The sequence below is a fragment of the Acinonyx jubatus genome, chromosome C2, assembly GCF_027475565.1.
Source record: "Acinonyx jubatus isolate Ajub_Pintada_27869175 chromosome C2, VMU_Ajub_asm_v1.0, whole genome shotgun sequence".
Lineage (NCBI taxonomy): Eukaryota > Metazoa > Chordata > Mammalia > Carnivora > Felidae > Acinonyx > Acinonyx jubatus.
Genome location: NC_069384.1, coordinates 3,116,495 through 3,143,075, shown reverse-complemented (window position 1 = coordinate 3,143,075; position 26,581 = coordinate 3,116,495). Strand labels below are relative to the sequence as shown.

The 26,581-nt window shown below is 60.8% G+C and overlaps 1 protein-coding gene across 9 annotated transcripts; it reads right to left on the bottom strand.

Annotated features, from left to right (window-relative positions):
* Positions 1-3,881: 3,881 nt before the first annotated feature.
* On the bottom strand, positions 3,882-26,324 carry CBS (cystathionine beta-synthase). 9 transcript variants are annotated; one of them, XM_027041517.2, is made up of 18 exons: positions 26,166-26,317; positions 24,455-24,636; positions 21,723-21,939; positions 19,594-19,700; positions 18,521-18,655; positions 18,092-18,171; positions 17,875-18,009; positions 17,279-17,348; positions 15,982-16,073; positions 15,094-15,219; positions 14,390-14,474; positions 12,919-13,024; positions 11,305-11,382; positions 11,007-11,141; positions 10,389-10,497; positions 6,493-6,577; positions 6,054-6,095; positions 3,888-4,758 (listed from the first exon to the last, which is right to left on the bottom strand). In XM_027041517.2, exons 2-18 carry the CDS (start codon positions 24,618-24,620, stop codon positions 4,601-4,603), a joined length of 1,926 nt encoding a protein of 641 aa, XP_026897318.1. In that variant the 5' UTR covers positions 24,621-24,636; positions 26,166-26,317; the 3' UTR covers positions 3,888-4,600. The 9 variants fall into 9 exon arrangements, 8 of the variants coding, with proteins under 8 accessions (XP_053076482.1, XP_026897317.1, XP_026897318.1 ...); XM_027041518.2 differs by having other exon boundaries at positions 24,498-24,636; XM_053220503.1 differs by lacking the exon at positions 26,166-26,317 and adding an exon at positions 25,123-25,616.
* Between the last annotated feature and the right edge of the window lie 257 nt (positions 26,325-26,581).

Below are 26,581 nucleotides of genomic sequence, written 5' to 3'. Positions count from 1 at the left end.
GGAGCTCCATCGGCTCGCTCGCCGGGACACTAGTGTCCGAGGCATGTCTGTCACTTCGGGGGTTCCAGCAGAAAGCGAGCCCTCAAGGGGGGGGGGGGGGGTCAGCATTCACGTTTGATTTTTCTTTCTCCTTAGGACTAGCCACCCCCACTGCCATTTTAAGCTGGGCCCGCGGCCGACTACAGACCCCATACGCCAGCTTCCCTGCAGCCAGGCGTGGCCGTGCCCGAGTCTGGTCCAGTCGGCACGGCAGCCACCTGTGCTGACCCCTGCCGGCCGTGCCCGGCGCGAGGGGCTTCCTGCCACAGCCCCGCTGAGCGTGGCCCCTCTCTGCCCAGGCCCAGGGCTGCAGGTAGGAGCCTTCCTCTTGGAGACAAGGTGTGGACGACAAGGGAACTGTGTCCAGCGGCACCCGGGCTGCTCTGTGCCAGAGGATGTGGGGATGGGGGCGGGGCGAAGCATGCCAGCCAACGGGAGGCTTGTGGTGGAAGGCCCGCTGCTCCACGGGGGACGGCCCCAGAGGAGCAGCGTCTGAAGGTGACGGCGGGGACGGCCAGGGACATGCAGGCGGGAGCTCCTGAGCCCACCCCTGCTGCTTACACTGCGGCCCCGCCCAGCTGGGAAGCTCATAAAGTTACCCCAAGACCACCGCCTGCGGCCACGGGCACTGCTCCCCGGGTCTGCTCCTGGGGCTGGGAAGGAGGGAGGGAGCAGGCCCCTTGGGGCCACAGTCTTTTGCCACCAAGTAGGCAGCAGGGGTGGGCGGGCTCCTGACAAGGTGGAGGGGCCCCCAGGGACGTTTATTCCCACCAGCCTTCCGGTGCAGACCCCAAGTCAGGCCCGGGCTGGGGCGGACGGCGGAGGGGAGGCTCTGGGCTCCACGCCGAGCATTGGCATACGGTCCACTCCATGGTGTAGGGGACCAGGCTACGAAAGGGTCGTGTTAAAAACCGTTCAATACCAGCACTGTTGGGGGGAAAGTAAACTGGCCCGTCCGGGAATCTTGTGATCCTTCAGAACGGGCCACCAGGCAGGGCTGTCTTCTCCTCCCGCTCATTGGCCCACAGAGGCCTAATACGGCCACTGTTGAGTTTCAGAAATACGCCCAAGATATTTTCCCTTTGGTCCAGAAACTGGATTTACCAGCTTTGTGTAAAAAGATTATTTTTTTTAACCAGTTGAGCACAGATACGAGTCAAACAGTTCTAGGTGATGACTTAGAACGAAAAGAGTGGGTCCCAGAGCCTGCCTGGCCACCCAGAGGTTCGGTGCCTCCAGCGGCTGCTCATGGGATCTGCCCACAGATTTCCAAAGCTTTCATGGTGCTGCTCATTTAACTGGTGACATCGGAAGGTGAAGCTTACGTGCCCTGCCCCCCAGTACAACTGTCCTTCCTATGTAGTTTATAACTTCTGGACAGATTGATGTTCAGGCTTTCATGACCTTAATTAAGCCGCCTTCCCTCCTAGCTTAGTTGCATCCTGCACTGTGATTGAATTTCTTCCACAGCCGACCCGTGGACACAGGTTTAAACTGCGGAGAGCCACTCATGCGTGGATGTTTCTCCACAGTCTAGTACTGTAAATACCGTAAATGTATCTTCTCTTCCTGCTGTTCCAGCGTCTTCTTCCCTCTAGCTTAGTCTGCTGTAAGAATACAGTATTTATGGTATTTGTGTGCCCAACAGAATATGCATAAGAATACAGCGTATTTAACGCATCACCAGCAAGTGATGCAGGAGAAGGGCACCAACTGGGCAGTAGGAGGCTGCCCACAGTTAAGTTTCTGAGGAACAAAAGCGACAGAATTTCTACTGCAGGGGGAGAAGGGCTGGCATCCCTGACCTCTGTGCTGCTCAAGGGTCAGCTGTCCAGCCTTCATTCATACAGTCTTTTTGTGGTGTTTTCTAGGTACTACTGTAACCCCACTTTCTACCTACTAGGCCTGGGACTCGACTATTTATAGGCCTGTGACGTCCCCTCCCCCTCTGAGCATCGCCGGGAGCCCTCTGTCCTGCTGCATCCCATGGCTGCCCAGCCCTTTGCCAGGGACCTGCCTTCCCACCGTTCTGGGGGTGCCCTTCAGGATCCTGTTGGGCGGAGCACATCTTCTAGTGCTTTCTGGGGCCAGGGGGCCAGTTTGCTGTTACAGGAGAGCGTGGCCTGCCTGCCTGCCTTCCCGTTCCAGATGTTTTCAGGCTCTGCCCCCTCGCCTCCCAGCCTCCACCTGCTAGAGACCAAGTCAGGCGCTTTTCTCATTCCCGAGGCTCTGGGTAACCTGGGTTTCCCCACCCACCTCTGGAAGCTGCTTTTGGATCCTTTCCTTGGTGATCTAGCACTGCCCAGTGATGTCCCGTATGGGTCTTTCCCTGTCCCTTGCGGGTGGACCCTCTCAACCTTTTGTTCTGGGACAGCTTTGTGAATTGTTTCACTGGCGATTTCCTTCCCTGTTCCCTGGAACTATTTCTAATCAAATACTGGAATCCAAGAAGCTCAATGAATTCCAAGCACAAGAACCATGAAGAAAACTATATCAAGATATATCATGATTTCCAAAATACTGAAAAAGAACAAAGCTGGAGGGCTCCACAGTTAGTTCCTGATTTCAAAGCTTACTATGAAGCCATAATCATCAAAATAGTGTGGTACTGGCATAAGGAGAGATATAGAGACCAGTAGTACGGAGTCCAGAAATGAATACTTACATCTACGGACAACTGATCTTCAACAAGAGCGCCCAGACCATTCAATGGGAGACCATGTCTCTTCAACAAACGGGGTATCCGCATTTAAAAACAGGACGCCGGATCCCTACCTCACACCATGTATGAAAACTCCAAATGGATCATTGAATGTCATTTACCAGAATAACAGCTAAAACCAATAGAAGTCTCAGGAGAAAAGATAGGGGTAAAACTTCATGATCTTGGATTTGGTAATGGGGGTCTTATTATGTGCCACCAAAGGTACAAGAAAAGAAAAAAAAAAAAGATAAACTTCATCAAAACTTAAAATATGCACTAAAAGTCATTAGCAAGAAAGGGAAAAGATACTCCACAGAATGGGAAAAAAATCACGTATCTGATAAGGATCTAGAAAATATGAAGAACTCCTACAACTGGACAACAGAAGACAACCCAATTTAAAAATGGGCGAAGAACTTGGATCGGCGTTTCTCCAAACAAGACACACAAATGACCAAAAAGCACATAGAAAGATGCTCAACATCACTGTCATCAGGGAAATGCAAATCAAAACCACTTCCTCCCACCATGATCATGAAGCAAAACAGAACCCCCCCCCCCTCCCCGCCCCAGAGAAAAACTGTGGACAAGGACCTGGAGAAACCGGAGTCTCTGTGCACAGCTGGTGGGAATGTGAAACGGCACAACCACTGTGGGACAGTTTAGGGGCTCCTCAGAGAATGAAACAGAATGACCACATGACCCAGCAATTTCACTCATGTGCATATAACCCAAAGAATTAAAAACGGGCCTTTAAACAAACTACTTGGACACACATGTTCATGGCAGCACAATTCCTAACAGCTAAGAAGTGGAAACAACCCAAACGTCCATCAGCTGTCGAAAGGACACACAAAACGTGATCCGTGCACACGACGGGGTGTTATTTGGTCATAAATAGGGATGATGTACTGACAGCTGCTACAGCGTGGGTGAACTTCAGATGCTGAGTGAAACAAGCCACAGACGGACGAGAGGCCAGATTGTAGGATTCTGTTTATATGGCGCATCCCAACAGACAAACCCAGGGGGTGGATGTGGGGGGGGTGGGGGTGCGAAGTGCATGGGACTTGGCCACACGAGGCGGTGGCTGCACGACACTGAGAACATACACTTTTTAAGTTTTTTTTTTTAATGTTATTTTTGAGAGAGCACAAGCAGGGGAGGGGCAGAGAGAGAGAGGGAGACAGAATCCGAAGCAGGCTCCGGGCTCCGAGCCGTCAGCCCAGAGCCCGACGCGGGGCTCGAACCCACGAACCGCGAGATCGTGACCTGAGCCGAAGTCGGACACTCAACCGACGGAGCCACCCAGGCGCCCCAAAAACTTACACTTTTAAATCGTTCATTTAAGGTTATGTGAATTTCACCTCAATTAAGAAACCCCCAAACACTGAAGTCACTGTAACCAGCCCCGGTACCCAGGAGACAGCACCTCCGTGTGAGGGCTCCAAACAGGCCCATCCTTCCCTGGCCGCCTTTCTGCTGCTCCCCATCGTAGGCCCTTCTCCAGAAGAGCACTTTCCTCCGCTTTTATCCACCCTGCTCTGGTCATTTGCCACGAGGGCTCACCCACCTGGCTGTATCCTGTTTGATAAGATTTCCTTGCTGAGCCGTTTTAGAAGAAAGGGAAAGAAACGCACATCTACTCCAATAAACCGTAAGCGGATTCACCGAGGCGGCCAGGTGTTAGTAAAAGGGAAGCTAGCGTCCACGCTGGCCCCGGGCTAAGCATCCCACACCCGCTGCTTGCTACCCGCTCCTGACGACAGCGCCCAGCGTCAGGCAGTTACAAATCACGCGTGTGGGTTCTGTGTTTACAAAAGGTAGAGCGCGGACCCCGGCGAGGCGAGGGCGTGGTCAGAGCTGTACCGTGGCCCCCGCAGGTCTGGGCTCCGAGGTGCTTCCTGACTTGGTCTTCCGGTCGCGCTCCCGAGCGGCCACGAAGTTCAGCAAGTCGATGGCAGTGACGACCCCGAACACCGTCTGCCTCTGACTGGACTTGCCGTTGCTGTGGTCTGCGGAGGAACAAGACAGCAGGTGTAAAGGGGTCTCCGCGCGGAGTCCGTGAGAGGCGGCCGCGCCCCGGAGGCCCTGCCCTGGAGCCGCCCGAGGTCCACGCAGGCCCAACACCACGTGCGGTCTCCTGACACGAGACGCCTGGGCGAAGCTGGCTTCTCCGCCCCGTGTCTGCCCGGCCGGACGCCTCAGGTTTCACTAAGCAAGCAATCCGAGCGTCCCCCTGGGCGCCCGATGCTTGAGTTTGGCAAGAAGTTCCAACATCTCCCACACCCGTGAACTACACCCCCGGCCTGTCTTCAAACCCCTGCCTTTCTCTCAGGCCTAAATGAACACCAGCCCCTTCCCACCGCGCTGTGCAAAGCGCAGAGAGGGTTTTTGAGACGGTTAATTTTATGTGTCCGCTTGACGAAGTCACGGGGTGCCCAGATATTTAGTCAGACGTTACTCTGGGTGTCTGTGAGTGAGATGTGATATTTGAGCACGGGGAGGAGAGAGAGGATCCTCCCTAATGTGGTGGGCCTCACCTAATCAGCCAAAGGCCCGAAGAGAACAAAAAGGCTGACTCTCTGAGTGAGAGAACATCGTTCCTGTCTTTGGACTCAGACTGAAACACTGGCTCTTGGGTCCTGAGCCTGCCCCTTCACCCTGCAGGGGACCCACTGGCCTGGTCACCCGGCCTGGTCACCCGGTTGGTCAGCCAACTCTTTATACCACAGCTCTTTCCCCACATCCACATATCCTGGTGACGCTTTCCCCCGAGAACCGTGACGGACGCACACAGGGCCAGGCCCCCCCTTTCCCAGCACCACACCTATGGCTGGCTGTCCCTCGTGCCTTTGAGGGCAGAGGTCCCGGCGAGTGGGGGGGCGGGGACCCAGCTGGCATGCTCGGAGAACCTCGGGAGAGGAAGAGGTACCGGGACGGACAGACGGCCGCACACCTCCGCAGGGGACGGCGGCCTCTAGCGGCCTCTCCAGTCTGCCCTGCAGACCCTCCAGGAGAAACCCGTCCAGAGCCCGGCGTGCAGGCTTTCTGGAGAAAGGGCCACGGGGTCTCTGCCATGACCGCTCGCCTCTGCCAGCACCGCAGGAGGCGGCCGGGGGAAATGCTGCCAGGCGGACTCTGAACTTGGGACTCTGGCCTTTTTCTGGTAGAAGTTCAAATGTGAGTCAACAGCCTAGGAGGAAGAACTCTCCCACTCGAGCCAGGACCCCAGACGCCCTCCTCCGCCCTCGGAGGCTCCGACTGTGACCACAGAGCCATTTCCGGCGGGGGGGCGGGGCGTACATACCTGAGGGCCCCCCCACCACGCCCGTCAAGGCCAGGTCCCGCGCTGTGGAGCCAAGGACGGGACGGGCGTTAGAGTCGGGGCACACCGGGCCCCAAGACCAGCCCCCGCCGGGAGGGTGGGCACTCTGGGCCCCTCCGATCCTCCTCACTTCTCCAGCCCTCATCCCCGCCCAGGACCGGACACATCCCCCGGCCCGTGGGGACCCGCCAAAGAGGCCCAGAAGGGGCTTTGTGCGCGGCAGTTCAAAAGCCCTGTGGCCTCTCTGGCAGGGCCCACAGAAGGCTCCCTCCGAGATCCACAGTCACAGGCTGGTGGGGGCTGGAGGTCAGCACCCCCTCCCCCCCTACCCCCCCCCCCCCCCCGACACCCTCTGAGGGACGAGGGCCTCATTGCCCCGCGGAGCTCCCGGCCCAGCCCGGCCCACAGCAGGCCCACTCACACTGGATCTGCTCGTGGACCACCAGGGCGAAGTGGTCCATTTCCAGGATGTGCGACAGCTTGCCCAGCGGGTCCGTCAGCCGGATCTGGAAGAGGACGTGCGGTCGGTCAGCGCTCCCAGGACAGTCCCGCCAGGCCTCAAGCTGGCGGAGCCTGAGGGCCACTGCCTGCCAGGCCTGACAGTGAAAGGAGCAAAGCAAAGGCTGGGCATCGCTCCAGAACATTCTCCTCTAGTCTTTTGCCGATTCAGAAACCGAATGCAGGACGCAGAGGGCGACACAGTGCACATAAGACGCTTAGATGAACCATGAGTCCTTAGACACAGGACAGAGCCATTTAGAAAGGCTTCCCACACTCTGACCCCAACTCTGACATTCTGGAAGACGCAAAACTAATGAGAAGCTCAGGGAGGGGTGCCGGGGTGGCTGAGTCCATTAAGCCTCCAACTTTGGCTTTCGGCTCAGGTCATGATCTCACAGTTCATGAGTCCGAGCCCCGCGTCGGGCTCTGTGCCGACAGCTCGGAGCCTGGAGCCTGCTTCGGATTCTGTCTCCCTCTCTCTCTGCCCCTCGCCCGCTCACACTATGTCTCTCTCAAAGGTAAACATTAAAAAAAAAAAAAGAAAACTCAGGGAGATACAGAGGGAGAGGGGTTTACACACAGTACCGGTCTGTGGGATACTGGAACAGCTACATTTGCCACAACCCCGGGGCCCGTGGAAGGCACAGACAGACCCCCTATGAGAAAACTAGCACTTATCGGTCACCTGCCCCAACAAACACCAGTGCAAGACGTGCTAACAATGGCGAGCTGTGTGGAGAAGGCAGACGGGGGTGCTCGCCCCACACCACCCGCTCAAGACAAACTGTGAGAACTTACAGTAAAAACAGGGTCCACCTTCTGAGGATCGACACCCGTGCCTCACAAGAAGTGTGCTCCCACCAGGTGGGAAAGGGAGTGTGGGAGACACAAAATGGACAGAAGACCCAGGAGGGAAAATCAGGATGGGGGCGCTGGAGGAGCGGTCGTGATTGGGGACCCTGGCCCTTGTGCGGCAGCAAGGCTGGCCCCCGGTGGCCCCCCGGCCACCAGGCCTGTCGCCCCGCTCAGTCCGTGGCTCGCCGCCCGCCGACCCGGCGCCCAGGTGTTCCCTTGCCCCCAACATCGCCAACGCCCGGCTCGGATCTCAGCCAAGACCGGAGATGGGCTTCGGGCACACCCCCAACACCCTCTTGGCTGACCACCTGGAACCCGGAAGTCACGGTGACCACACGTCCAGAGGGAAGAGGTCTGCTGTCAGCAAGAGGCCTAAAGGGCTCCTCTCTTTGTATCCATGTTCTTTGGGAAATCAGCGGAGGATGCTGTTCAATGAGTTCAGCCTCCCTGGCCCTCAGGGGGCTGTTACCCTCATGCCTAGCACTCCCCAAGAACAGACCCCCGTCCCCGCCCTGGGAACGCAAGTTTGCGGTAAACGCAGGTGACGTCTCTACAAGTTGAACTCATCTGAGGCCATACTTCCATTTGAAAGATCTTCCTAGTTTTAAATGACCCGCAGGGAGAGGCGAACACGGTGAGGTGGGGCATTCGGAGAATGGAGTGAGCCTAGCCCCCAGCCCCCGCCGGCATGTACACGGGCTGGGGCTCTACCTCAGGACCTCCTTCCCACCTACTCACACCGCAAGGTTCTCAGCTTAGTTACAGATGGGGCGTCAGCAGCCCAGCCGCGGGGGTCACCTGGTGTAAGCCACGGCACTCGGCCATCTCTTTACGCTCCCGGGAAAGTCTACCCCGGAGAGCCCTCTGTCCCCCCCGGCCTCCACTGCCATCAGCGCCCCGGGAGGGGTCACAGGGGCTGGCTGACCCTCTCTGGGGACACGGTGAGGGGAGTGTCCATCAGACGTGAGCTGGACGAGCCCTGGTCAGCCACACCGGAACCTAGCCCGGCGCCCTTCCTATTTGGACTCTGGTACTGGGGGCGGTTCCGTGGGAAAAGACCAGCGCTCACGGCTCAGGAGACCAGGGGAAGAGCCTCTGGGGGTGGGTCCGGGGGGGTCCAGCACGTCCACACCGGGCGCCAGTGCACGATGAAGTGTTCACAGCAGCGCCGGTCCACGGAAGCCAGCTTCCGCCAAACGCTTTCTGTAGGCCACGCACTGGATGTGGTCAAAAGACCACGGGGGTCACGAAGAACCAGGTGGTAAGGGAGCCACAGCGCACCCAGGTGGCCAGGCCCCCACGGGGCAGCAGGAAGGGCCAGCACCCGGCAGGGCGGCTGTGCCCAGATGTCGGGTCCCACCCAGGCTGTCTACTGCGGCCCCTGCGTTCTCAAGACAGGATCTGGAACGCGGAGGCTTGGAGCCCCTGCTGAAGGAAGACACCTGCCTCCCCCCACACCCGCCCCTGGGAACGCAGGGCAGAGGGGAGCAGGTGCACGGCGGCCCCCGACGCGGTCGGCTCCTCCGGCCCCGCCCGGCAGCTCAGCGGCGGGAACTGAAGTCCCTGCGCTGAGACCCAGAGGGGACCCGGCCGAGGGCCTGGCCGCACTCTGGGGGCGGAGGTGTGGCTGCAGGTGTGACGTGGCCTCTCAGGGAGGGAACAAGATACAGACTCGGGCGCCAGGCGGCGGCCACCGACTCTGCCAGCTTGAAGACAGACCCACGGAGCGGAGCCCCCACCGGAGAGAAGGCTCCCCCGACCAGGCCAGCTCGTGGAAGGCCCCGGCGCGGGCCAGCGGCACTCGGGGCGGGAAGGGACCAGCGTGCACGGCCCCGGGGGATGGGTCTCACCACACTACACTGTGGAAAAGGCACACGAGTGGCACACGCTGTGTGCACGGGTCTGCAGAGCACATATCGCCTGCAGCAACGAGAGGGGCGTCGGCAGGGGCGGGGGAAGCCTTCGGGGTAAGGGATACGTGCGCTCGTGACCATGGGGACAGCTTCGTGGGTGCGTATTCATGTCAGAACCATCGAATGGGCTAGGTTGGACACGACCCCGTGTGGCAGTTACGCCTCGGTAGAGGGAACAGCTGAGAAACCGGCGGGAAGGGTGCCCACGCTCGGCCCGGCTGGCCAGCCCTTTGCACGTGACACCGGGCTCAGTGACACCTCACGGAGCTTCCGCACAAGAAACACGCTCGTGCGCTCAGTGCTCCGGGGTGTGACAGGGCCTGGGGCACAGAGGGTGAGCGCATCGCGCGGGGGCGGTGGGGGCACCAGCTGCGGGAAGTGTCGAGGTTGGAGGAAGGACAGGGGACGAGGAGGAGGGGGTGACAGTCCAGGCCGGGCAGTGGCTCCCAGAGGGCCTAGCGGAAGGGGCCCTGCAGGGCCCGTGAGACAGGTGATGGCCGAAAGTGGAAGGAACACGGATTCTGGGGCCATGTCAGCTGCGTGGTGGGAAATTCCTCCCCGGCTCTAGACTCAGCCCCTCAAATCCAACACGGCCAGCGGCCGCCTTCTCTCACCAAGCGCAGGACAAGCTGGTGGGGAGTCGGCGCCAGGGACCAGGGAGAGGGGACGCCCGACCGCACCACCTTGGGGCCTCTGCCTGGCCCATCGAGGGGCCGTGATCATGTAAGGACACCCACGGGCCCCAACCAGCCCCGGCAACTCCCCAGAATGTTCTCGGCCTGCCGGGCATTCTTAATGAACGTGCACAGAGAAGGCACAGGCCCAGCGTTGCGGAACGACCGTGCTGGCGGGCGCCCGGCTTGGCTGAGACGGCCTCGGGATGCTGACCCCCAGGTGAGCCCCCACCAGCGAGAGCCGCCTGCAGAACAGGGGCAAAACCTTGGGTTTATGGGCTTGGGCGCAGCAGGGGCCCCGGCACCCTCTCACGGGAGCACTGAGCCCCGCCTTCGAGGGCAGGCCCGGGTCTCGAGCGAAACAGAGCTCGTACCTGTTTGAACTGCTTATAGAGGACTTTTCGAACTTGGTCTGACGGCTGAACCTTCCCAGCGAGCAGGGACGACAGCATGTTCCCCAGGGTCACCATCCCCAGGATCACCCTGGGAAACAGGGGTCAGGGGTCAGTGCAGGCACCCTTCTTCCCTCCCAAGGACAGAACACGCCCACAGCCACCCTCTGCTCAGGCTGTGCTCCGTGGCCAGACGTGGAATCTCTCTGAGAATTCAACCAGGAAGTGCAGTGCCTATGCGTGGGTATAGAGTGACTGACGCCCGGCCCTGGGGGCTGCCTGTCCAGTGCGGGGACACCACAAACCAGCGAGTCTCGGGCGCCTCCATTCTGACCAGCATCGCGGGGAAACAGCTGGCCGCGTCCTTCCAGTGCTGGCCACGAGCCACAGCACGGCCGGTCCTCTCCCGCCGCCCCCCACGCACGTGCCCAGAGTGCAGGGACGTCGCAGGAGGGGCCCTTGGGCCGTAAGAGCTAGCGTGGCGGGTGCGCGTGGACAAGTCGTCTGACGGGCCAACCGCTGCCCCACCCTGTCCAGGAGCTTGGGGCCCTGGCCCTGCGGCTCCGGGCAGAGCCCTGGGTTGGGGTGGCTGACACTGACCCTGACTCGTCGACCACGGGCACCTGGTCGAAGCCCTTCTCGCGGAGGATCTCGATGGTGTGCTCGCAGGTGACCGTGGGCAGCACCGTCAGCGGGGCCGACAGGCTCAGCTCCTGAACTCGCAGGTGCCACCACCTGGGGGGAGGGCGCCGGGCCGGCCACGAACCGGGAGGCAGGAGAGGAGGACAAGTACACTCACTGCAAGGCTCAGCGCAGAGGGATGATGGCCGGCCAGGTGTGGGACGGAGCACAGGGGCCTGGACTTGGGAGCACGGTCTCCGCTCAGAGACACCCTTACCACGGCTTTGTCACGGTGAAGTCCTCCTCCTTCAGGAAGCCCTTCTGCATCATCCATTTGTCACTCAGGAATTTGGACCTATGGGCATCAAGAAGCCACTGGGGCCCGGTCGGTCCTGAGAGAGCCCAGCACCACTCGCGGGACACCGTGGCTCCAGCTGAGACCCCGAGCGGCCGGTGGGGACTGCAGGGTGAGGCCGGGGAGCCGGGCCTCGGAGACCCCAGCAGGGAGTGCCGTGGGGGCACCTGGTCGACCCGCGAGCCTGGCCTGCGTCTGCGGGGGGCGCAGAGCACAGCGTCCGTCCCGGAGCCCAAGCCGGCAAGCCCGCTCCCGGCTCCGGGGCGGCCTCCCGGCCGAGGAACAGAGGGAGCGCCTCCCTCCCAGGGGCTGAGGACACTGGCCCCGGCTCGAGGCTGCCTGCCTGGGACCCACCCCAACCTGCCACCCGGTGACCAAGACACGCGGGAGGACACGCTCGGTCCTTCGCATGACCGGTTCCGTCTACCGCTCACAGCTACCCCATCTCTCTGCCCCCCAACACCTGCCCCGTCTCCCTCCCGTTCACCCCACCTCCCGCATACCCCCACCCTGTCCCCCGCCCCCCACTGGCCCTGTCTTTCCCCCCTCCCCCACCCCATCTCTCCCCCCACCACACCACCCTCTCTGCCCCCTGCGGACCTGCCCTCTCACCTGCACCCCTGCTCCATGTCTCCCTCACCCACCCGCCACGTCTCCCACGGACCCGCCCTGCTTCTCACACCCTCCAGCGTGCACACGCTCACATGCCCACACAGCAGGCCTGTCGAGCTCACGGGGAGAGGGGCATCCTGACTGGGGCAGGCGGGCAGCCCAGCTCAGGGCAACTTGGCGGTGGGAATCCTTGTGAACCCCCGCGCCCCTGGGAAGCCAACTCGGGGCACCCCTAGCACCCAGGCTATGGAGGGAATCGTGAGGGTTTGGCGGGCGGGGGCCAGGGGGGTCCTCAGCTCCCCGTCCCCCAGAGGCCTGCTGCAGAACAGCCTGGTGCACAGGCAGAGCCGTAGGCCCAGGGGCCACCGGCTGGACCTATAGCCCTCAGAGCTGGGCCACAACACACACGAACGCCCAGTGCCATCGGGCCGGAAGGGGCCATGGGGGGGCCAGACACTTCCCAGAAGGTCCTGAAGGGCGGTCTGAGCCCAGCCAGGGATCTCCTCAGTCAGAGGGTGGAGGCCGCAAGGGGGCGAGTGGGGGAGGGCAGCTCACAGGAGACACGTGGGAGGGGCGACGGGGGCAGGAGGGGCTGAAGTGGGCAAGGAACCTCCTCCAGGGGCGCTCTGCCAGACGCACCGGCCGCCATGAAGGTGCGCGGACTCATAAGCGTGTCTAGAGGACCCCAAGACGGGGACCAGACAGGCTGAGACACAATGGGGAGCCCGATGGGGAGCCCGGGGCCAGGCGCAGGCAGAGCTCACAGGGGTCCCGCAGACCCCCACCCTCCCTCCTCCTTGCTGTCTGATCTCCAGGGCGGCCGTCAGCGAGAGCCCCCGGGGCGTGCGGGGCTCAGAAGGACAGAGAGATGCGGGCAGGGGACTCTGAAGGACAGAGACGTGGGCGGGGGAGGGCGCGTCTTACATGTAGTTGCGCACCGAGTCCGGCAGAATCACCACGCAGCGCTGGCCCTCCTGCAGCTCCTGGGCAGCCTTCACGGCCACCGACATGGCGCTGCCGGCGCTGCCACCTGCGGGGGGACGGGGGGGGGGGGTGGGGGGGCGGCGTGAGCACCTGCGTGCGAGCCGGGGGAGCCACCCGCAGGGCCTGGCTCTGGGGGGAGGACCCTGCTTCTCACTGCACCCGCACCGCTCTGGCAGCACGGAGCTCCACGTCCGCCCAGGCTTCGTCACCAAACCCTCCCGGAGGAAGCACAGACACCCCACAGCGAGCCGCGTGTCCTCTCGGCCGTCAGTCCCTGGGGGTCTAAATCCAGTGCTTCCCTCGGGGGCCTTGGGGCTCCGAGCGGAGACAGCTGGTGGGGAACATGGTCCCATCTCCTTCTGACCCTGGAGGCCCATGTCACACATGCCCCCCAGCCTCTCCAGGGCATTCCCGGCACCCTGTGCCAGCCCCAGACCCCAGGTGAGGGCTGGACTTGGCTGAAAACAAGTGTCCACAGGGCGCCTGGGTGGCTCAGTCAGTTAAGCGTGTCTGACTTCGGCTCAGGTCATGATCTCGCAGTCCATGAGTTTGAGCCCCATGTCGGGCTGTGTGCTGACAGCTCGGGGCCTGGAGCCTGCTTCTGATTCTGTGTCTCCCTCTCTCTCTGCCCCTCCCCTGCTCATGCTCTGTCTGTCTAGCACTCAAAAATAAATGAACATTTGGGGCGCCTGGGTGGCTCAGTCGGTTGAGCGTCCAACTTCAGCTCAGGTCACGATCTCACAGTCCGTGAGTTCGAGCCCCGCATCGGGCTCTGGGCTGACGGCTCGGAGCCTGAAGCCTGTTTCGGATTCTGTGTCTCCCTCTCTCTCTGACCCTCCCCCATTCATGCTCTGTCTCTCTCTGTCTCAAAAATAAATAAACGTTAAAAAAAATTTTTTTTTAAATAAATATTAAAGAAGAAAAAAGCAAAAAAAAAACAAGCGCCCTAAAAGCTTTGGCCTCACCCCCAAACCACTGACGGCATCGCCGGGACGCCTCTCAAGGTGGGGCCGGCAGGAGGCAGACGCCCACTCGTACCCGGACCCCGCTGCCCACTTCGCCGGGAGCGCAGAGATGGCGGCTGGTTTCTTCCTCTGTTGAGCTACAGGGGGGTTGCTACGTCCCCAGGCCCCTCACAGCTCACACTCCTTCCCTTCTCGGATCTGCGGGCCACGCCTGTCCTCAGCGAGACAAAGCCTAAGGACCCCAGGGGCCCAGGAACACAGACCCAGAGCTCCAGCCATGTTCTGGAAGGGCACCTCTGCTGTGAGCATGACGGCCCTGCCGAGGGGCAGACGGACGGACGGCACCTGACAGGCGCGGCCCGCGGCTTCAGAACGAGGGTGTCTTTTACACGTGGCCTGGAGGTGGGCAGGGGGCAAGTGCACCCCAGAGCCCGTCCGGCACTCACCGCACAGCAGCCCCTCCTGTGCAATCAGCATCCGGGCAAAGGCAAAGGCCTCCTCATCGTTGCTCTTGAACCACTTGTCCACCACCTGCAGACAGCACCCACACGGAAAGCTCTGGAGGGGCCCGGGCCCTTCTGTGATGGGGGTGTGGCCACAGCCCGTGCCTGCAACCTCACAGGTGCGCCAGAGGCCATGACCCTCATCGGAACGTGGCCCGGCCCCACATCTGCAACCGGATTCTCAGGGCTAGAACCCTAGAACTTTCTACCTCTCCTGGTCCAACACATTCTGCCCCTGGCATCGAAACTGTCCGCCAGCCTCCGCCGCACAGCTCTGTCCCCACAGGTCCACCCTAGACAACCCCCCCCCCCCCCAACAGAATTACCCTCTAGGGTCCCGAAAGAGAGCCCTGTCTGGCTGGGGTCCTTATCGTTCACTTTGCTTCCCTGCCCTCAGCACCTGCGCCCTCTCCCTCTGCGGGGGCCGGGCCCGTGCCCACGGCCGTCTCAGCGTCTCCGCCCACCAGGGCCCTGGCACACACTTGATACGGTGCCACCTGTTATCTACCCTTGATGGCGAGGCCACGCTTTCCCCTCCTGCTCATGCAGCCCCCACTATTCCGCGGCCCCTCCGTCGGAAAACAGGTCAAGGGCGTTCGTACCCAGAGGGCTGGAACCGTGCCTGGGAGTGCCCTGGCCCTGCCTACCGTCCGGTCCAGCACCGTGGGGATGAAGTCGTAGCCGATCCCTTCCACCTCGTAGACTGTCTGCTCCGACTGGTTCAGCTCCTCGGGCTCTGCGAGGATGGAACCCTCGGGATCCACCCCGATGATCTAGAGGGGGCAGCATGAGGGCCCGAGTTGGGCAACAGTCTCATCTGGCCGTGCCTGACTTTTTACGGGGGTGGCCAATCCCACCCTAGCAAGCACCCGGTGAAGACCTGCCCTGGGGTGTGGCCATGTCCCCAGGCCTCAGGCCCCAAGTGCTGGGGACATTACAAGGTACACATTCACCTGGGGTACTCCAAGGGGACAGCATGTGGCCGGGGGGGACAAGGTAGCTTCCCAGGGGAGAACCAGGTGAGCAGGGCGCCCCAGGAAAGCCCTGACTGCCCCTGTGGGGGCAGCCGGAGCCTTTGGGGATGGATGGCAGAGAAATGGCCAGAAGGAGGAAAGTGCTCGGGACCCCCAGCTGGAAGTTTCTACAAGCCCCTCCCCGGGTCCCCGCTTAACTCCAAATCCAGATGTCCCCCCCTGCCAAGCACAGCACATGCGGGACATGACCCTAAGAGCTTAGAGCTTCTGGAACGATCCTTGGAGGCCATCCAAGTCGACTGTCCCACCCCCAGAGCAGTGGGGCGCCTAGGTCATGGGTCACTCCCAAGAAGAGGCAGACACACAAGGTACAAGACAAGCTGTAAGCAGAAATGTCAGGACGGGGAACTTGCAGCTCTAAAGCAGAGGCCACCCTGGGGACCCAGGGCCCAGAAGCTCGATGGTCACGCTCCGACCGCAGATGGGGCCGCAGGTGAGAGAGGCGCGCACGTCTGGGCCCACCCGCCTCCGACGCCCGTCTGCAGCCCCTGGCTCACTCACTTTGCACCCTGGGCATTTCTCCTTCAGCTTCCTGGCGACGCCCGTGATGGTGCCACCCGTGCCCGCCGAAGCCACCAACATGTCCAACTTCCCTGATGGGAGAAGCTGTGTCAGGGGGCCACCCTCCGGCCACAGCTCAGCCGGCTCGCCACGCTCAGCAGTAAGTAAAGACGCAACCAAAACGCAGGCCGGTTCTCAAGAAGTTCAGAGAGAAGCTGTTGTCACATTTCGACAGCCTCTCGTGACAGTTCTAGAGCTTTAAAGAAGCATCCGCAGCCACAGCGAGCCAGTGGGCTCTGTTTAGTCTTTGCTGGATGACACGTGGCCACTGCAGCCCCCATCTGGTGCGAAGCCGTGAAGGGCGTCTGGACGCACTGCCAGGACCCGCCACACGGTGGCTGCCGCAGGGACGGGGCCCGGGGAGGCCCTTTGCCGTGCCCCTCTTACAGTGTCAGGCTTCAGGTAGGAATAAGTGAACTGAATTATAAAGGAAATAAATAAATCCCTCAGGCTCGGCCCGAAAGTCACTGGGCTCTCCGCCTGCCGCGTGGCCGGCCCAGGCATCCTGCAGACAAGTCGGTGCGGACACCCGTGCCGAGGCAGAGGGCTGTTTTTGCCAAAGGACAGAGTTCTCACATGTAAAACCCGGGTGAGCACACCCTTGGACCCTTGCCGCCTGGCTCCTAGGCCTGGAACGAGGGCTGGTGTGGGCTGGTGCCAGCACCAGGTTCCAAGCGGCGAGGCCCATCGCCCGGCACCTTCTCCCTGAAACCTCTTAGGGAAACACCCCTCCCCCACCACCACCATGGACTTGGCTCTCAACGTGTGCAAAGGCTCCAGGGACACTCATGTCCGTACAGGAAGTAAACCAACCCCCGGCACCACCATCCGGCTCAGGAGACGAGAAAAGCCAAGTGTTGGATTCAGCGCTCAGATCGGGGCCTGATGCCAAGGGCTTTCGACGGCATGGAGCCCAGGGAGGGCTCCAGCACCAACCAGCCTGGCACACTTTCATTCCCCGCACGCAGGAGTAGGTCTGGAAGGACCTACTGCTGGGCGCAGGAGCAGAACCACGTGATACGTTTGGTGTTCCAGGCGACGCACAGGCAAAGCCCGAAAAAGGACACCCCTCTGGGGAAATGCGCTGGAAAGCACTTCACGGAGAGGGGACGCTTGGGCTGGGTTTTGAAGGACGGACAGGAGTTTACCGAGGAGAGGGTAAGTGACCCGTGCGCTCCCAGGCAAGCAGGGATTGATGCAGCGAAGGCGGATGGGGGGGCAGGACGCAAGGACTCACCGTCACACTGCTGCAGGATCTCCTCGGCGGTGGTGTCGTAGTGAGCGAGGGGGTTGCTGGCGTTGCGGTACTGTGTGGAGAGACGGCGGAGGGGCTGAGTGGGGTCAGGAAGGCCGAATGGGCAACAGCCCCGGGGCGTCAGGCCGATGGCTCAGGCGAGCCGGAGCGGATCCCGGCAGATCAAGCCAGTGGCTGGCGGCACGGGCGGTTTTAGGAAGCTCGACCAGCACAAGACGTTGACTCGAGCCCTCCGGGAGGTGCGGTTTCTGAACTCACCCAGAGGGGAGACGGGGGAGGCCGAGAGCCCCGGTGAAAAGGTTTTCGTGTGTTTTACACCTGTACAACAGCTTCTGGGTGCACCGCCAAAACCGTTCCGGCCCAGGCGCTGAGCACAGCCCTCCAGAGGCGGCCCGGGAGGCGAGGGGGGGGGCCAAAGGCTCAGCGGACCTGGCCGCCACCTGCCAGAGAGCCGGGCAGGCCGGCGACCGCGCGCCAGCCGCCTCTGCAGCCCCCGACCCCGACGGACGCCCCCCAGGGCGCCCCCAATGTGGGTCCACACCCCCGAGCGCACGCTCGCCCCCAGACCCCGGCCTCACCTGGTCCAGGATGTGAGAATTGGGGATCTCGTTCCGTAGCCTCCAGGCCACCCCCACGTGGGACTCCGGGGAGTCAAATCTGGCCATGGTGGGCGTCCTCACAATCTCGGCCCCCAGGGCCCGCAACACATCCACCTATGGAGGAGCACGGAGGCCCGCGTCTACCCCCGGGCCCGGTGCACGGGGCCGGGCCCCTCGGGACAACCCCTGCCCCCACCTTCTCCGTGCTCATCTTCTCCGGCATCACGATGACGCAGCGGTAACCCTTCACGGCGGCAGCCAGGGCCAGCCCGATCCCTGGGGACAGTGCACGGGGTGAGAGGGGGCCCCGGCGCCCCACAGACCCCGCTCTGGGTGCCCATGGCCAGGAAGGCCCAGGGAGAGGGCACTCAGATACCAAAAAGGCCTGAGGTCACCCCCTTCTGTCTCGAATGAGGGAGTCGGGGCAGAGAACGCCCGAGGTAGAAACGCAAAGGGGATGTACCCCCTGAGAAGCAACGCAGGCAGGAAAACGTGGAACCCGGCGCCCCCGGGTTCCCCTGGGCACCGCCCTCCAAATGCACGCATTACGTGCTGCCCAAGCGAGTCGAGGGAGGAGGCCGGCCGGACAGGCCAGGGGACCCTCCCGGCCCGTCCTGGGACCCACCTGTGTTCCCAGACGTCGGCTCAATGATGGTGTCTCCGGGCTTCAGGGTCCCGGCCCGCTCGGCATCCTCAATCATGCGCAGGCTGATACGGTCCTTCACGCTCCCGCCCGCGTTGAAGAACTCACACTTGGCCACTGGGAGCCAAGGACGAATCAGGACAGGAAGAGGCTCCCCCCCGCCCCCTGGCTGATCCCCACGACCTCCTATTATGCGACACGCCCAGAACATGGGGACCGTAAACCACCTCCCTCTGTTCTCGCCCCCACCTGCGCCCGGAGCAGCGTGCTCGCCCACCGGGAAACTCCCCCCTGCTAGCCACCTGCTGTCCAGCCCGAGTGGCAACTCCGAGCGAAGGAGAGAAGTGAGGAGCCCCCTGCTGGGTGGGTGGGCCAGGAAAAGCCCCCCTTGGGGCAGCACGGGCCCAAGAGCCGGATACACAGCAGGGGGCCGGTGTGAGGCAGGGCGGCCCGCCCCGTCCAACTGGGGCCTGCCCAGCGCTCCACGCCTGCCTCCCATCAGCCTGCTCACGGGGAGAGGCCCTCGCCCAGCGACACGGGGCTCTGCGTGCGGGTGGCCCCCCTGCTCACCGAGGACAAGGCCGGACGTGGCTCCCCCGATTCCCACCGCCTCATAACGGACGGTCTATCCCCACAGAACCAGCTGAACACAGAGACAACCGCTTCCTGCCCAGCCCACACCCGAGACCCCGCATCACAAAGACGGACCCCGTTGTGACGTCTCCTCCTCCTCAGGTCTGGGGAAGGTCAAGCTCCTTCCTGGTTGGGTCCTGCCTTCCACATTGGCCCAGAACACGCTCCCCGGGTCTCCACACTCTGTCTCCTCATTCGGGCCCTGACCAGAGCGGCCGGCTGTGCCCCGCCACCCCGGCACGTCCCCCTACCGTGCTTTCTTTCTGCTATTACCCGATGGGGTCCCGGACATTCATTAGCCGGCTCACTCCCTGGCCCCTCTTGCCCCCCAGAGGGCCCCAGGGGTCTATGCCCACAACCCTAGGCCCACCGAGCTGCTGCTGGGGCAGGCGCGGGACAGAGGGAGGCGGCCAGGTACTCACAGAGCTCGCACTTGAGGCCAAATTTCTTTCCGATCTTATTGATTCTCACCATGGGGGTGTCCCCGATTTTCTTCAGGATGTCGGGCAAGATTTGGGGGGATTTGGTCCTGAAACAGGGAAGTCCACGATCACTCAGACTTGGCAGACCAGCACGCTGTTTTACATAAACCAAGAAACAAATCCAAGAACTGGCTTGGGTGAGGGATCCGAGTGGTTAATTACACAAACCTACTCGCAGGGTAAAAGGCCACAGGCACATTCCTGCTCACGTGTGCACACATGACACGTGAGGACACCGGTGGGTGAGCTGATGGCAGAAACCCCGTCTGTGGTGTAGCTAACGGTAAGCCGCATCAAGGTCGTTTCCTGGGCAACAGGGGCCGGGGTCAGAGGGCAGTTTGGGGAAGGGACATGAGACCCCTCTGTATTATTTCTGCAACTTTTTATGTTAAATTATTTCCAAGTATAGAGGCGCCTGGGTGGCTCAGTCAGTTAAGCGTCTGACTTGGACTCAGGTCATGATCTCACGGTTCGTGGGTTCGAGCCCCACGTCGGGCTCTGTGCTGACAGCTTGGAGCCTGGAGCCTGCTTGGGATTCTGTGTCTCCCTCTCTCTCTGCCCTACCCTGCTTGTTCTCTCTCTCAAAAACGAGTGAATGTTAAAAAAAAATTACTTCCAAGTACGGAAGCTGGAGTAGACAACACGACTTCAACAACAGCTCCTGCCTGGTGCATCCGTTCAGAAAATCTTTTCTGCGGACCTTCACTTCCTTCCATCTCTCGGCACCCGACCCCTGGGATTCCTTGTCCTTTTCTTTTTCCTTGATGAAAAAAGGAAAAAAGCTTTTCCCTGATGAAAAAAGCTCCTCCAGAGCTGAGCCCCCTCAGGCTGCCTGGCTGTCCACCAGGGATGGAAAGCGGCCACAAGGGGTGCACCGGCCACCGGGCATCACTCAGAAAATGTCAGGCACGGGTGACTGAAGCACCCTACTCGAAACAAAACAAAGACCTTGGGGAGTCACCGGTGCCCCTGGGGTCAAGGTCACCATGAACTCCCAGGTGGACGTCCAGGCTCAGTGTGGGATTCCTCATCACCGACCGGCTGTCTCCCTTCGCATTCTAGAGACTGGCTTCCTCTCCCCGTTCTCCGACCTGGTGACAGGTGACAGTCGGGTGCAGACAGCCCGATGGTGTGTCAGCCACGACACAGGCGGTTCCCTCCTCACCTTCAGGGCCCGATGCCAACTGCATACCTTCTTCCTGTCTGTGCCAAGTATGTGCTCACCAAACACCCGCCCGGGGGTGTGCAGCACAGACCTGGGTTTAGCTTCCTACGCCCTTGGATTTCTAATTTACATTCCGTGGTTCCCAAACTTTAGCGAGCCCTCTGCTCCAGGAACCCGGCAAGACCAAATTCCTGGCCTCAGGCCCAGCGGACCCAGCTCCCCAGGGGGGCCGGAGGCTGCAGTCCACCCTGGGGGCCCAAACAGGCCTCCGCTGGAACAAGCTGGAATCCAGCCTCCAACAGCAGCCTTCCAAGGAGCGGAAGGGACGCCCCCAGCCAGGCCAGGGGCAGCTCACAGCAGGCAGGGCGAAGGGAGAGCTTGGCGGGGGGTAAAAGCCCCAGGCCTTCCGCGTGACGGGCTCAGGGGCCCGCAGGAACCTGGTCCCTCGTGGCTGCCCCAGCCTCACACAGGCCTTTTTCCGCCCACTGCTCGGCTGGGTTTTGGCAGTGAGGGCTCATCGCCTCCTGAGCTCTCGGTGCTCAGACACATTTAATGCTTGTGGATTCTGGAGTTGTAAGTTTTTCATTTCTGCCAGCCCCAGTGAGGCCTGCACCTCCCTACCACCCCTGAGTTCTGATTTTAAATCCCATAATCAGGGGTGTCTGGGTGGCTCAGCCGGTTAAGCGTCCGACTCTTGATTGCGGCTCAGGTCATGATCTCGTGGTTTGTGGGATCAAGCCCCGCATCGGACTCCAGGCTGACAGCAAGAAGCCTGCTTGGGATTCTCTCCGTCCTCTCTCCCTGCCCCTTTCTCCCTCTCCCCAGCTTGTACACATGCTCTCTCTCCTAAAATAATAATAATCATCATCATCATAATAATAATAAATCATAAACCGGCACTCACAAGACAGTGTGGTGATGAGGGGAGTCAGTGACCGGCCTGCCCAGCTGCCAGGAACACTTGCTTGGGGCATCGGGACGGATCCACAGGCGCTCCTTGGCTTCCTTGTCCCCCGGAGGTCCCTTCTCCAGGCTCCCTTTCCCTAGGTGTGCCCCTGAGAGGTGGGGGCACCCTGCAGACCCCGTTTCTGCTTGGGGTGTCTCGGAAGGCATGCTGGGATCTGGCAAAGGGAGGGGGAGAGACTTGGTTCAGGCCATTTCTAAACACCTGCCGAGGAGTCTGCTTTGCTGCTGGGGACCTGGGCAATCCTGCTCACAGGGTCCCTCTGCAGGGGCGGGGCGGGGCAGGGCAGGGGGCGGGGCGTCCACACATTCAAAAAGCACAAGGGCAAGCACAAAAATGTCGGGGCCAGCTGCTGTGGCCACGGTGTGGCGGTTCCTCAAAAGGTTAAACAGAACCACCACGGGAGCCAGCATGGCGCTCCTAGGCATATATCCAAAGAGCTGGAGACATCTGTGCACCACGTTCACAGCCACACGACTCACAAGAGGCAAAACGTGGAAACACACCAGACACCTGTCACAGATGCGGGATACACAAAACGTGGCACAGCCATACGACGGAATATTACTTGGCCGTAAAAAAGTAATAAAGTTTTCAAATTTTCTCAATACGTGAGCATGTACAAAAAAAAAAAGTTCCCACGCGGAGGTGACGGGTATGTTGTTTATCTGACAGTGGGGAATCTTTGCACAACGTAGACGTGAAATGAAAACAGAAAGCTGTAAAAAGGGCTTCTGTTGTGAGTATCACACATAAGGACAACTCCATTAAAAACAAAAACAAAAACGGGGCCCCTGGGGGGCTCCGTCGGTTAAGTGTCCGACTGGGGCTCAGGTCATGATCTCGTGGTTTGTGGGTTTGAGCCCCGCGTCGGGCTCTGGGCTGATAGCTCGGAGCCTGGAGCCTGCTTCCGATTCTGTGTCTCCCTCTCTCTCTGCCCCTCCCCTGCTCATGCTCTGTCTCTACTTCTCAATAATAAATAAACGTTAAAAATTTTTTTTTATATAAAAATTTTTGACAAATACAACACAGTGTCGTAAATGGATTTTCTCTCCCTTACGATTTTCCTAACACACTTTTCTCCAGCTTATTGTGAAAGTACAGCATAAATACATGCTATATACAAAACAAGTGTTAACTGACCATTTATTTACGTTATCAGTAAGGCTTCCGGGCAATAGTGAGCTATTAAATTTGGGGGGAGTCAAAAGTGACATATGGATTTTTGACTGCGTGGGGTCGGCACCCCTAACCCCCACACTGCTCGAGGGTCGACTATATATATGGCTTTTGTTACCTCAAAGTTGTTTTGAAAAGACTATGTTTATATGATGGATATCAGAAACGGAGATAATGATGTATTTACCCTAAAAAAAAAGGAATGATGTTTTGATACATGCTACGAGGTGAGGGGGCCTCGGACACACTGCGCTTTGTGAACAAACCACATGAAGGGAAAACCCCGTATGGCTACACCTGCGGGAAAGAGGAGCCTACGATCCGCAGATTCACAGAGGAAACTCATCAGGTAGGACAGAGGTTATGAGGCGTCGCTGGTGAATGGGGAGGAGTTTTGGTTTGACCTGATGAACGTTTTGCATACAGATCCTGGTGATGGTTGCACAACCTGTGAATGTACTTAATGCTACGGAATTGTGCCCTTGTGAGTGCATAGAACCATAAAGAGGATGTCACAAAAACCTTATCATGAATTTAAGCACCTCGGTGGCTCAGTGGGTTACGTATCCGACTTGGGCTCAGGTCATGATCACGCAGTTTGTGAGTTCGAGCCTCGGGCTCTGTGCTGACAATGTGGAGCCTGCTTGGGATTCTCTCTCTCTCTCTCTCTCTCTCTCTCTCTCTCTCTGCCCCTCCCCTGCTTGTGCTCACTCTCGCTCTCAAAATAAATAAATGAACTTAAAAATTAAAAAGTTTAAAAAAATAAATAAAAATCACACATAACCTTAAAACAGATAAGACAAGTTGACGGAAGGAAGGACAGACGGACGGACGGGGACCAGCTCAATCAGAGGTGAGCCCTCACTGGGCTGTACGCCTGCCTCGCCCCTTTGGGGTGACAACCAACAGGCACCACCCTCAACTTCGGAAAGACTGGGACTGAACTCAGCCTGTCTTCTGCCCCCTTCTCCCATCTCCACAGCGACCGGGACGACAGAGCCCGGCTCCAACACGGCCACCCCTCCACAGACTGACGACCGACAAGTGCCCACAAGAGACAGTACAATTGCACAAACGAGGCATATCCTCCAAGGAATCCCGGAAGAGCTCAAGGGGGTTAGGGGAAACTGAGGGAACCTGAGTTCAGCAGAGACTTCAGTTAACAGCTGCGTTCACTAACGGTAACAAAGACCTGCTAATGCAACAGGCTCGGCTACTCAGGGAAAGTGTTAGGAAGCAGGCATACGGAACTCGTCTTCCTAATTTTTCCTAAAACTAAAACAGTTCTTAAAAAAAAAGGGGGGGGGTGCTCTGGGGCACCTGAGTGGCTCGGTCAGTTGAGCGTCTGACTGATTTCGGTCTAGGTCATAATCCCAGGGTCGTGGGATCGAGCCCACAGATATCTGTGCTCCCCAAGACCTTCGTGAGGCAGTTTTGCTGTGAAAAGGCGAGTGGCCGAGCAGACTGGGCCGAAGGTGTAAAGGGCTCCTCACATGGAGGTGTAAATCCAGAGTTTCGGGGCGTTCCCTTGCTGACCTTCTCCTCCAGGGCACGCAGTATCAGGCTGGTTATCAGCAAAGGCAGAGGCAGCCCCAGCTGGGTCCATTTCCCCCAGTGCAGGTGGCCCGATGCAGCCCAGTGCCCAGCGGCTGGCCACATTCGCCCAGGCCGGAGCCTGCGAACAGGGAGTTAGAAACCTGGGGACACTCTGCAAGTCACATCCTTTGGAAATTCACCAGGCCGGTGGGGCTGGCCCCTTTCCAGAGAAGCCAGCCTCCCAGCTGTCCCGCCCAAAGGCCTTAGAGCGGTGGTTGTTTCAAGCCTTGGGATCACCGGCTTCTTTTGGAAGCTTCAGGTCTTCCCTGAGGCCACTGGAGGATGCCCCCCTCCCCTTCTCTAACTTTAGGAACCCCCCCACCCCGCCCCCGGCCCTAAGGAGACCAGCACCTTTTCTCGCTCAGGCGATAATTCTTCCACCGTGCAAGAACCGCCCCCCCTGCCCGGGTCACAGACCCTCCTCCCCATCGGAGGCAGGCAGCCCCGCAGCGCTCTGGCCGGGCAGGCACGCCGCCCGCCGCAGGACCGGCCAGAATCGCTAACCGTTCGCGGAAGCGGCCTCTAAGGACGCGGGCAGCCCCGCGCCTCCTTCTCTGCGACTTGCCTAGCCTGGCATAGCCTCCGGCGAGGTAAGGAGCCGCTGGGTACAAAGATCGAAGCCGACCGAGTCTCCGCGGACCCCAAAAGCACTGGGCCAGGCGCTCGCTTGGCAACCGGTCCGAACCCGCGGGTTCCCACTCGCGAGACTCAGCTCGCGCCCCGCGGGCCAAGCACGTGCGTCCCGGGCAGGCGGGCTCACCTGGCGCCGCTCTGCCGGTTCCCGCTCCACCTGAAACCCCATCTTAAAGCGCAAGACCCTCCTGGGGTCACGACGCCCCCAAGGGCATCGTGCACCCTGCAGACACACGCCCCAGCTGGCCCCAGTGTGGGGGGCGGGGATGGTCAGGGTCAAGGGTGCGAATGGTAGTAAACTCCTGTTTTAAAGTGTGAGTTTTCAGGTGGCATATCGAGATTCAACAGTAGATTTGGAGGCTGGCCGGGAGGCGCAGTTCGGGACAAACACCCCCAAGTAATCCTGGCGAAGCTAAAACTTTTGCGTTCCCGCCCCTCCACCCCCCCCCCCCCCCGCCGCACCCCTCAGCTCAACCATCCGCTTCCCCTGGGGTCCGGGGAAGTGGGGGTCGCCGGGCATCCGAGTATGTGCCCAGGGCACGACCCCCCTGTGCTCTGCGCCCCTCCCCCCACGGGCACCCACCTCACGTGCCGTCCACGCAACTACATGAATATTTACTCCCACCTCATATAGTTGACGGAAAAGAGCAATCTGCGAAACAGCCGTTTCCCCTCCAAAATACAGCGAAAAATCAACGATCGCACCCCGGCTCCCGCCCCCCCACCCCCTCCGCTCCACAGCCGCGGGGGTTGCGGGGGGAGGCCCGGGGCCACGTGGGCGCCGAATCCCCGGCCTCAAAACCTTCTGGACGCGCGGGGGGCGCGGGACGCCGGCCCTGCTCCGCCGCGCGCAGGTGCAGATGATGCAACTCCGGCGGAGGGGTGGGGGCGACCCGGGGCCCGCCGGAGGCGGTCGACCACAGCCCGACCCCGCCGCCCAGGGGTGGGGCGGTTCCCGGCCCGGCGGGCGCTCACCTGGACGGAGACGCGGGAAAGAGCGGCAGGCTGCGCGCGTCCGGGCGCCGCGACCTGCGACCCCGACAGCTGCTACTCGGAGCCGCAACCCTGGAGCTGCGGGGCCTGCGGGACCCGGCGGCCGACAGTGCGCGCAGGCGATTGGCCGAGAGGCGGGGGCGGGGGGCCGGCGCCCGGCCAATCCCGAGTGCCGCCCGCCGCCGCGCTTGTCCCCGCCCCCATCCCACCCGTCCCCACCTCCGTGCTCGCTGCCCTGGCGCGGGCTGGAGACGCCCTCCTCCCGCGCTGCCCCTCCCCCACCCTCCACCCTCTACCCTCCACCCTCCGCCCCCCACCCCCGCGCTAGCTGTCTTGGCTTGGGCTGGGGACTCCGGACCTCCCGCGCTGCCCCTCCCCCACCCTCCACCCTCCACCCC